Raw genomic sequence first — 11,727 nt, 5'->3', positions numbered from 1 at the left:
TTTCTAAAATGCAATAAATCGTAGGTTGTTCTAGCAATAAAATACATACGTACGCTAAACTTTACCATAAGTATATATACATATTTCAACAATAACATTATATCACACCCCAATATACCTATATGTGTGCGTTGTCAAATTTATTAGTGCAAGAATTAATTTCAATATTGCCATCAAACACAATTCCAATATACCTATGCTACGATAGATAGGTTGTCCTCCACTCCTCCTGACCTCTGTAGCCAGTCTGCCCCTGCTAGTGAAGCTATTTTGAACATTTAATAAAATAAATTTGCACTTTGTACTCAGCCTATACTGCATTCATTACTAGAAGGTAGTAGATTGTGCTCTGGTTTGAAGATATAAGCACACACAAGGAAAATATAAAAGGGCACCAAATTATTGTAAAGTAGAAATATCCAGCACTGTGAATTGAAATGCCGGTCCGAGTGGCGCAGTTCAGTTGAAACTGGGACTGTGGTGCTAAGGGTCCCTGGTTCTGGCACGGATATTTGTAAATGTATATAGTGGGTTGGGTTGGTAGAGCAGACGTGGTTGAAACCCCGCCCACTCAAAAATAAAGGCAAATAAATAAATAAAGAAATGTGTAAAGTGATTTCACATTTGGATCTTTGACATTAACAACTATTGACCGTTCAACACTTTGGTTGGTAACAGAAAGTACCAGCTTAAATACAAAATTCATCACTGGTTTTCTTTTTCAGCGTAATACCGACTTGTGTTTTAACCAATTTCGGTGAAGGTCACCACCAAGTTTGCCAATAAATGTCCCTTTTTGTTATACAAATTAATGCGCTTTTTACTAGAAATTCATATCATGGAACAAACATATTTTTGCCACCGGAATAAATTAACAATAAAATGACGAGCTGCTAAAAAAATGTTGTTTGTAGAGAGAAGCATAAGTCGGAACGAGAGTCATTTTTAATAAACAATATTCCAGATAAATCTGTGGTGGTATGACTTACTTGCCCTCAGTACAGCTCAAACTTCAACTATCGATACATGGTCTGTCCCTCTTATTAGAAACCTTTAATTTCTTATGATTATTATTAAGTAGCTTGTATAGGAATATGGAAATTTAACAATACACATAGCAAACAGCATTTGTACTTATTACAAATATATTAGTCAAATTTGCCATTAGCAAATCAATATCAATTCTGTAGTGAGGTATAGATCAACATTACACTACTGCCTCAGCAAAATTTGTAATAAATATGATATTTAAACACTAATAAAATCATTACTTATGTTTATTGCATTTATATGAACATGGTGACTGATAACGTTTTAATTTATCCTGTACAGCATCTAAAATAACAATAATTAATAATTCGTTTTATAATTTACGAATCAAAGCTTACCACTTAATCTAAAAGGTAATACTTTGTGCAACCATTCGTCAGACCCATCACAACAATCGCAAATGCCATCATTAACTTTTGTTGACGGTACAAGTTTTGGATAAAAGCTGTCTGTCTGTTCAGTGCAAAAAAACTGCCCATTGGAGCACGCATTTGTACCGGGTTCGTCTGATCCGTCCAGACAATCGCAATAATTGTCGTTTAAGGAATCAAAACTGATTTTCTCCTTACTAGTTATACACGAGAACTGACCTTCTTGCGGTGTATAAAACTGGCTTTGTAGCGGGTGTGTGCCCAGAACTAGATTCGGAGGTGAAGGTAATTCTTTATTGACGTCTTTAGTTAATTGAATAAACATTATTAATTGATAAATAATAAATATAACTGATAATATGATTATTGGTTTTAAAAAGAAATGAAGCTTCTTACGAGAGAAGAAGTTGATTTTATATTTTTGTGACATATGTGCTGAACATTTTATTATTTAAATAAACGGAAAATAATTTATTTATCTTTGAGGTTAGGTCGTAGGTTGCGCAAGCGCAGGCACAAAACTCGTAGGCTGTGGCTCCTCTTTCGGTTTACCATCGTACAGGGTGAGACAATGGTTGTGTAGTTCTGTTAAATCAAATGCAGCATCTACCTTGCTAGGTTTGAGAGTTAAGTAAAAATTTAGTACGTATTGTATAGCATTGTATAACACAGAAATTAAGAAAAAAACCATCATTAACAATAAGTACACAAAATTAGCTTGTTCATTGTGTGAGTAACAGAGTATTAGAATATCTATGGAGAATTCATCTGATTCTGTTCTTCCACTTTGCCTTCTCATTGATCATTAAACTCATAGATGTGTAGGCGCTAATTGGTAATTGCTAATTCTTGCCAAAGCTAGTTTAAATTTTCTACATGTAGAAATCAGAACGCCTTACAAGGGCGCAATTCTAATCTATTAGGCTTCACAACTATGTTTAGAAGTGGTTAGGGAAGTGAAATGTACACCTGCATTCTTAAAATGAAACGGTATTTAAAAAGATTTGCTGTGGCTAGTAGATAACACCTGCGCATGCGCTATTCTCCCCAAAAGCTTTACAGCTCTTCCTTTTAGATCTAAGGACGTGTGTAGCAAATTTAGTTCCAATTGGTTCAGCCGGAAATAGGACAGACCAAGATCATCGAGATTTAGTTTGATTTGGGTTCCTGGGTGCCTCAGAATGTGTATTTCCGTCAAAAAGGTCAAAACAGTATCCAAAACTTAATACAAAATTTTTAATTGAAAAACTTGAGATAATATGTACAATGAAAACAGACAACGCTTATGAAATAAAAAACATATTTACAACAATTCGTGCGGGTCTGATGTTGGTCACATACGTTAAACTTACTTACACAAACACTGGTACAAAAATGAGTAAAATTAAAACCTTGTAACAGTAAATTATTTAGTGTATTAAAAATATATCTAAAAACAAGAGTATATTTTAATTCGTTAAATATATTAAAAACATCACATTAGCTTTTAGAGAAGTTTGTATCTCAACTTTAACTATCTTTTCAATAGCGCTTTAGCACGTGGCGTGAGTCGTCGAACACGTCCCCTACTACTAACTGTAGTGACATCGGCATCAGTATCATCGGTATCGTTCCCATTCTCCTGAGCTGCGGATGAACCGACACTGTCAGAATCTTCAACATAACGTGGCCTTTTCATGCTACGTTTGCGCAAAGAAGTTCTAATGTCATCACTGTCTGAACTGACGCGACTTGTCGAACCTCTGCTTCTTAAATTATTAACTTTCCGTTTCACAGATTGTCTCTTTGGTAATTCACTGTCGTCAGTATTGGTGGCCTCTGACGATGAAGATTTCCGCCGCCCTACGTTTTTCTTGTAGGAATTTAGCACCGGTTTTCGCTTGGAAGTACCCTCTAAGCGTTTCACTTTAATTCCTGAACTGGAAGGTTTATATGTCGATTGTTCACTGCTTGATGATGAACAAGACGATTCCCTCGAACTAGAATTCTTATCCTCACTATTTTCACTCAACTGAAACTCACTAACATGACCATTTGTTTCTTCCATGTTTCGTGTCGGGCTTTTAGATTTCGTCTCTTCAGCTGCCGACGATTCTTCAGATGGACTTTCTTTAAATGACTGATTATTCAATTTTTTTCGACGACTTCTCTTCAGATTGCGTTTTAGAGATGTACTGGATCGCCGTCTCGCTATCTTCCAGTTGTACAGAATCCTTGTCATATGCTCTTCAAACATTGCCGATAATCTTATTGTCATTGCGTAAATCTAAGTGGAACCGTATGTTTACATACATTTAAATTCGTTTAAAATACTTACACGTGATCTTTTATTAGTGTTATAATTCTTCGAATTTTGAAAGATCAAACGCATATCCTTGCAAAAGTCAAGAGGTGTTTCATAGTTGCCTCCAAGAAGATCCTCTTTGACTGTTCCAAGATCCATTGGAGTATCAATCACTTGATAATAATCTGCAATGGAAATTTGAGAGATTGATGGCCGTTAATTATTATTTATTTAATTTAAACATAATACAAGAAGAAAATAACACTTTTTGTTTTTAGGTCCGACGTGGTAGCAATGGGGCCAGGGCGCGCGCCGATAAAGTAGCGGGCTAAGGAGAGGAGATACGAAAAAAAATTTAAAACGGTACAAGATTAACCCTGTAGTGGTCCATACGGATTATGTGGACGCGTGACGGGGACGAAGTGTTAATTTTTCCAGTAAAATTCAAAATTGTTTGGGGATAAACGGATTTTTCCTAGGAAATGGCGTTTCGAGACGACGGAGGTACAGAGAGGGACGCGGGGCAGCAATCATCCGTTTGTATGACGATTGTAAGCTGTTTCTGTACTGCCTGCACATGAATTAAATATTATTATTATTATCATTATAAAGAGTGAGTTTTGCGACACGTTTCAGAATCGATTACACAATTCCTGAGTGAATTACGCGCGTTAGCCGGGAAGTGCAAGTTTGGGGTCACGTTAAACGAAAGATTATGTGACCAATTAGTTATTGCCATAAACAATGCATCGTGGCAACAAGATATAATTCTCAAATATACTTCAAAGGTAGCTGCGCTAGAAATTGAAACGTACGCATTACAGCTTGAACCAGCATTTATACATGGACAGAAACTTGAATCTTTTTCGTTCTTTAAGGGAAGTATACAGAATAACAGGAGACTCGCAGCACGAGATGTGTACTGGAAAACGAAAACAGTGACGAGGAAAGTTAAAATTCAACAAACGCGTCCAATATACACAATATAAACTTGCTTATTGCATTGCACCAACAAGTGAATGTTGACATCAATAAATTGGTACAATTTTTTATTATCCCTCTCTTGTTTTGGGCCCTCAACAGGCATGCACCCAATTACAGAGTGACCCGCATAATGCTGTTTAGAGGTGCCTCTGCAGAAGGTCTTAAGATGGTCTATACTACTCCGGTATTTACCTTACGAATTAGGAAAACTGCAGCAAAACCTAATTCGGAGTAGCCGGTAGAATGCTCGGAACTGGTCTAAGGTAATTTCCATCTCCGCCACAGATGAAAAATTCACCTCAACCCAGGTTCGAACACCCGACCTCCGGATTTATAACCCAATGCACTTACCACTGAGCCATAAATCCGAAAATTTCTTGATCTGTAGTGCAGGCGCGCTATCGTGGTTAAAAAAAACTGATTTTTACCAGCTGCAAAAGTCACACAGTTCTCTTAGTCCTATCTACTTCTTTCTATTAACGTGACATGCTATTGCTTTACCATACTACAGTCACTATTGTATTAAGCCCACTGTAAAATACACCCCTTTCAAAAATGTGATGTAATGAACAAATAGCGCGTGGCGACACATCACGTATTTGAGACAAGGTACAACTCCGTACAAGACGACATAACATACAGTATCCAAAGTCAAAGATATATTACACAGTATATTTGCAAGTACAAACGTAAAATACCACATTTTTGGCAACGTATTCAATAAACTCACGCTAACTGGGTCTTAAAATGTGAAGCATTTTTACCTTACGATGATATTTACTAAAACCAGGACTTATCAAGATATTGGTCCTTTTTTGAGCCGAATTAAATTTATTGTCATTTTTTTTCACCTTTTAGAATACTGCGACCACATTCAAAACAACCCAAACGACATTTTCACAATGAAAACACTGGTAATAGATGTACATATGACAATAGAACTAATTCAGCCTGTAAATAGGGTAACATATTACAAAATTTCAATGGAGCATTTTTTCTTGACTTATTTGGGATCCCAAGTAATACTCAAAACCCTTTTGTCAGTATGAAGGGGGAACTAATCTGAACATATAAATTGTTAACTCCAACAGGATGATCCACTTAAATCAAATTTTAATCAATTACTTAATGATAGTATGTTACTAATAGCAAAAATTTGTTGTAATTTAGTGTGATAAAGGAACACAAACGACGTTTTAAGAGTAAATGAATTCAGAGATCGTATTCTTACTAGACACTACATGTGAACCGACATCTGCTCTCGTGGTACTCATTGGACGCCTCTCTAGGTTGCGGATAAGGGAATGCCTCTCAGATGTAGGAGGATTTATCCAGAGCGTACCAAAACTACAAATATCAAGCAAAAATGTGCATGTACACTTTCTGCTTAACTTCATAGATGAACCAAATGGCAATAGATCTGTAAAAGCAAATCACATAATAGGAGATGTGATAAAAAAAGAGCAGGACATACAATGGACGCATGGACTATAATAGTAAAACCAAAAGGAGGAACTACCTACAAGCATTAAATAAAAACACTATAATGTAATGCTTATGGGGAAATTCATGACATGCCCCCTGCTCGCCACGTTGGTGATCACCGTACTGCATGTGTGGTAAATACCGTCACTAGCGTCTTGTGTACGGAAAAGCAAGAACTCATTCATCTACCGAATGCAAAAAGGACGAACTAAACTCTTGAAAATTGTAGGAGTAGTTAAGGCGTCGGAAAATGCACTAAAACAAGGAATCTGTTCGTTCAATTGGGGAGAAAACTGTCATGAGGCACAAAACTGCAAAAAGGATAAATATTGGTATACAGTGCGTTTTTTTTAAATGCGAACATAGGAGTTTGCATGCAATGTAATTTCCCTATGTTCGATTTAAAAAAAAACACATCAATCTATGAGGTGTGCGCGGTTCACATTCCCAAATCGCGCAACTTGTGTGACTACGAACAGCAACTCCAGTCTTTATGATGAAGAGCACTCGGTAAGATGTTTTTAAAGAAGCGATGTGAGGCCATAGCAACTTTAGGATACATTTTTCTTAAACTTACGATAACTTGACCTCACAGGTCACGCACTGACACCACAAATCATTGTGAACCAACCTTCAATTATTTGTAGGTCATGTGTACCTGGTATTCTACTAATTTGATTTATTCAATACATAAATGAAGAAAATAAGAAAATAAATAACGCAAACAACTACAATAAATGTTCAAAGTGTCCTCCTTGACATTCTAAGCAATAACCTAACCGATTTCGTAATTAAATTGGACGGCGGTATTTTTAAAAATGTGACAGTTGTCAAGTGTATCTACTACTCATTTGAACTACTCAATAGATTGATGTGTTTTTTTTAAAATCGAACATAGGGAAATTACATTGCATGCAAACTCCTTCGCATTTAAAAAAAATTCACTGTATAAGCGCATGTGATATGGCAAGGCACAAAGCCGATGAATAGACGTGTCTGAAATACAGAGATCTAATAGTAGAGGAGAGGAGAAAAAGAGATGCAACCTGTAAAAATAGGCATTAAAATCCTACAAGTTGTTGAATTTACTGTTCCTAACTGCCCATGAAAAACAAAGGATTTTCTATTGATCTGCGAGTCAAATAGATCCATTTTAAACAACGTAGTTCTTTGATAAAACTCAAGACGCGTCAATAAAAAAAATCAACATTCAAGTGCTAGCTAAGTGGGAAGATGGAAACGATATGATCGGATATAACTGCTACTTCTCATCAAACAGAGATCTACAAGAATTCGAAGCATACCTGTGGAGACTCAGGCAAAGCATCAGAACTCACATTAAAAACGTGGTGATAGCAGGTGATTTCAACTGCCATGCATTCGCCTGGCCAACCTATTTGTCTGATCGCAAAAATGTAATACGAGCTTTCTATTCAGTATTGTCTCAGAATTAAGTCACATTGTCCGTGGGTGCGAATCTCGTAACACCTTGTATGTAAAAATTTACCTTATATTACGCCATTAAAAAAATGTTTAAAAGCTTTGAACAGGTTTTTGAATGAAAATTGGGTATGGCTTCCAAAAATTTTCTCGGTCCCTCTACTTTCGTTAAGATACGGGCCGCTAATATAGTTCATTTTGTCAGGTCACTTCAAAATGTTCGTCCAACCCTGAGTGGATACATCCGCAACCATATCAACTTTTTTGCCTAACCTTAAGGCCGCTTTACATACTGCAATTCTTCATGCAAGACCATGCAATACGCAATAAAACTTGCCCAGAAGCATGCGCGTTTGAGAAACAGCTGATTCATTTTGGCAATTCACTTGCAATTGCTTGCAATTGCAGGTTAGCGGTCGCGCGCGATTTTTATTGCACTTGCACGTGATATTTTGGGGGAAAGTATTGACAACGCCAGGTTCTAAAATTCCCAAACGTTGAAACTAGACTTTGTTATTATTACTACTATTACTACACAAATTGAAGCTGCGACTGCCTTTTTTCGATTAAAGTGTCTATTCATTTTTACTCAAAACGCATTCAGAATTATAACAACACCTGATGAATTTTGAATAGAATAAAGCTTTTAGTTCAATTTTAAATGCGAATGTTGGTAACAAACTCTTGCAAAAAGAAAATTGCCGCGTGTAAAACCAAAGTGCAATAATTATTGCATGTACAGTATTTTTGCAATTAAACTTGCTGCAACTGTATTGCACAAAGAATTGCAGTATGTAAAGCGGCCTTTAGTCATGACTACCTTTGCTATTTAAACTCTTCTCTTGAACCTAAGAGTTGATTTTCCCACATTTTTTTGGTTTAGTGGCAGTCTATGTATAGAACACACACGGAAGAAAATGTATACTACCCATGAATCTTTAACTTCAAGAAAAGGTTCTGGAAAAGTGTACCTGTATGCTTTAAGTTATCAACAGGTGTTCTAAATGGAACAGAGTCTTCACAGCGCCATAAAGTTTCTAATAAGGCACGAGCTTCATGTTTCCAGTCATCTGGATGTCGTAATCTTCGTGTAATTAAAGAAGCTAGCGATCGGCTAGTTGATGGTCCCGATTGTATAACTTCAGCCTCACTGTCTGTTGATTGGTAAGTATCCATCAATTGATGATAGACTGCACCAACATCAAGATTTTCAGAATAACTCCTTAAACAGAACACATTTAGAATACATGCATTACTGTAACGAAATAATTACTTAATTATCTTTAAGCACAGTTCACTAATTATTCTAGCACGTTTAACAATAATGCTGTGCGGTTCATTGAATTTTTCCGCATTTGTCGCCAAATAACGTACGTCAAATTGAGCTGCAGTAATTCTTCGATAAAAATTATTTTCAAGTCTAGCTTTAATCGTCGACAGATCTATGGGGTACTCGACAATGTAAGCGTAGGTTGGGTACTGACTCAGGTCCACGGGAGCTAGAAATGGTTCCGCAATTGCAAGACCCATAACCTTTTCCAGACCCTCACAAATTTTTTTGCATGCTGATTCACGATCACCATGAGGCCACTCTTCAGCTTGGGGACGATACAATATGTTCTGTATTTCTTCGGGCAAGACTTTCACAGGATCTCCCATATTTTCCGGCAATCCTGGAAAGTTTACGATTACATAATTGATAAGATTGAATTGTTACTTACTATCTTCCCTTATCGGCTCTAAATCCCAAGAGCTCATTCGTTCAAACTCTTCACTATCCCACTGTATTTCGTAACTCATAAAGAGGGAATTTGGAGAATCGGCCGACAATGGCGATTTGGATACGATTTTGCCCATCCACCAACAATCGTCAATCATGCAACGAAATCTAAACAAGATGCAAAATAATTTCGCTATGTTTGGTTGATTTTGTTATTATTAAAGATAAATGAGTTCTAATTTCTCAAATGTGAATTATGCCTAGGAAAGAAAAGGTAGCATCCACAGGTAAAGCATCTAATTTTGCCAACTCTGTAAAAATGCGCTAGCACTTTCAAACAAATCGCCAAGCAAAAGTTAGATCCTTACACAATTTAAAAAAAATAATCACCTGTCACCGGCATTCCACGTTCGAGAAATCGCCGCATCGTAAGTTTGTTTCAAAACTAGAAAATCTAAAACGTCGGCCATATCATGATATTTGATGGTAAATATATTTCCAGTAAGGCGACTTTCTGAATCCAATAACGCCAATTTTAAACAACATAACCTGGGTGGCCGGATTTCATATTTGATGCCAACAACTTTTACGAATTCGTGATCCTAAAGACATTATCATTGAGTAATACAGTTGGCGGGAAAAATTAAGCTCACTTTGAACTCCATTTTTGACCAAGGCAAATCCTTGGGATTAGTCTCGTAAACTGATTTAGTCCTAACGGCTTCAACATACATTTGGTGACCTTGAGTGAAGTACACAATCTCGTCGCCCATCTGGGGGAAGTAGGGCGCTTTACAAGGCATCGTTTCGGATAACCATTCGAGAGGTTTATATATTTCGGGAAGTTCTTTTGTTGTTTTTGCATTATTTATTACCTAAACTAACACATAAAACACACACTCTTTAATGTTGGAGATACATACAGGTTTAGGAGTGGCAGTTGTTGGTTCTTCAGTAACATTATTGGGTTCTGAACTGATTTGTTTCTTCTTTGCATTGGTTGTAGTTTGTCTGCGTTTCGATCTCTTTGGTGGCTCTAAATTAACGCTGTGTTCGGCAACCCAATCTGAATACCCAGACGACTCTGAACATTCCGAACTGGAATCTGATGTCGATATGTCTTCATGGTTTTCAGAATCATCACTTCTTACACTACTATTGGAGTTATTCGACTCCTATAAGGTAATTTCTAGCATATGCAAATTGGACCGCCTACCTACCACTTCGCCCTCTGTGCCATCAGTTGCAACTGACTCTGCACGTCGTAGCGCCCTTGCCCTCCGTCTGTGACCTTTATGAGCATTGTTAACAGGAGCTGTAGTGGTAGCAGTATTTATCATTAGGGGACGTTTCTTCATTTGATTTCGATATTCTGCCAACTCCAAGGCACATAGTGATTCCCTGATTAATACTGTTAGTTTGATGGTACCATAAACAAAATTATACATACGTTACGTCTTTTGCTCTATCTCTCTCAGAAATTGTAAGCGGTTTTACTAAGATCTTCTTATTTCCTTTTATTTGGTCTAATTTGGCCAACCCAAGATATTCAAATCTAGGAAAATGAGAACATCAGTTGTTAATACAAATCAAATTGCAAACGTAGTCTGCTCTGCCTCTGTCATGGAAACTAAAATTTCCTGACAGAAAGTATGCATGAAAATGAAGGTTTCAGGACGATTTGAGTAATAGTATATTTTCATTAGGAGTCCGGAAAGCAGGTTTTTCCCGTGCGCGCGTGGCGGGAACGCCTCACACGGGAAGTCATGCAAGCACGGAAAAAGCATTTCTGGACGTGTAATGAACAATATTTTTTATTATACTTTTCTTTTAAATCGATAACATAAAAAACAACAAACTCGCTTAAACATTTTTAAGGCGATTTTGTTTAATTAGTTTATTTCAGATAAGGTTGACGAACGTCAAAAAATGTCACAAATTTCTCAAAGAAGTTTATCTAAATATTCAAACATCTATGAATTAAAACGCAAAAAACTTACATATGAAACATTACAACGCATATAGATTTTCTGAAAATTAGTTTACTTCCCTGTAAATTTTGTATTTTAAAGCAATATTTTGGGTATTTATATTCAGCGCACGGAAAGAATAAAAGGGACCGGAATAGTATTTTTCATTACCAGTCCAGAAAGGAAGATTTTCCCGTGGGCGCATGACGTTTCCCGTGTGAGGCGAAGCCGAACACGGGAAGTCATGCAAACACGGGAAAAGCCTTTCTGGACGTGTAATGAACGATATTTTTCATTATACCTCTCCGAAAATAACGGAGAATAATTATTTACATTGAAGTCCAAATCCAATTTGACAACAAATTCTGTTGCTTGTCTTATGACCCTTAAACCCCCATTATCTTCAACGCATCATCAATAGTC

General features: G+C 36.7%; 1 protein-coding gene and 1 long non-coding RNA gene across 2 annotated transcripts; both read right to left on the bottom strand.

Moving 5' to 3' along the window:
• Positions 1 to 1,127: 1,127 nt before the first annotated feature.
• Positions 1,128 to 1,883, bottom strand: LOC116163722. Its single transcript, XR_004143793.1, has 2 exons — positions 1,389 to 1,883; positions 1,128 to 1,335 (listed from the first exon to the last, which is right to left on the bottom strand). It is a non-coding gene; the product is annotated as an uncharacterized LOC116163722 (long non-coding RNA).
• A 760-nt stretch (positions 1,884 to 2,643) lies between these two features.
• LOC116163720 (PH-interacting protein-like) lies at positions 2,644 to 11,016 on the bottom strand. The gene is made up of 10 exons (XM_031477812.1): positions 10,785 to 11,016; positions 10,555 to 10,735; positions 10,258 to 10,509; positions 9,988 to 10,209; positions 9,725 to 9,936; positions 9,336 to 9,502; positions 8,888 to 9,287; positions 8,586 to 8,836; positions 3,739 to 3,890; positions 2,644 to 3,687 (listed from the first exon to the last, which is right to left on the bottom strand). Exons 2-10 carry the CDS (start codon positions 10,690 to 10,692, stop codon positions 2,935 to 2,937), a joined length of 2,547 nt encoding a protein of 848 aa, XP_031333672.1. The 5' UTR covers positions 10,693 to 10,735; positions 10,785 to 11,016; the 3' UTR covers positions 2,644 to 2,934.
• Positions 11,017 to 11,727: the final 711 nt, after the last annotated feature.

This window comes from Photinus pyralis, unplaced genomic scaffold, assembly GCF_008802855.1.
Source record: "Photinus pyralis isolate 1611_PpyrPB1 unplaced genomic scaffold, Ppyr1.3 Ppyr1.4_LG2, whole genome shotgun sequence".
In the NCBI taxonomy this organism is placed as follows: domain Eukaryota; kingdom Metazoa; phylum Arthropoda; class Insecta; order Coleoptera; family Lampyridae; genus Photinus; species Photinus pyralis.
This window is presented reverse-complemented; position numbering and strand designations above follow the sequence as displayed.

What these genes read in the sequence shown, in the direction of transcription:
- LOC116163720 (XM_031477812.1), bottom strand. Translation starts at nt 10,692, where the DNA reads ATGAAGAAACGTCCCCTAATGATAAATACTGCTACCACTACAGCTCCT. An exon ending in ATGGCACAGAGGGCGAAGTG is followed by an intron (nt 10,510 to 10,554) that starts GTAGGTAGGCGG and finishes ATTACCTTATAG; the next exon opens with GAGTCGAATAACTCCAATAG. An exon ending in CAACTGCCACTCCTAAACCT is followed by an intron (nt 10,210 to 10,257) that starts GTATGTATCTCC and finishes GTGTTAGTTTAG; the next exon opens with GTAATAAATAATGCAAAAAC.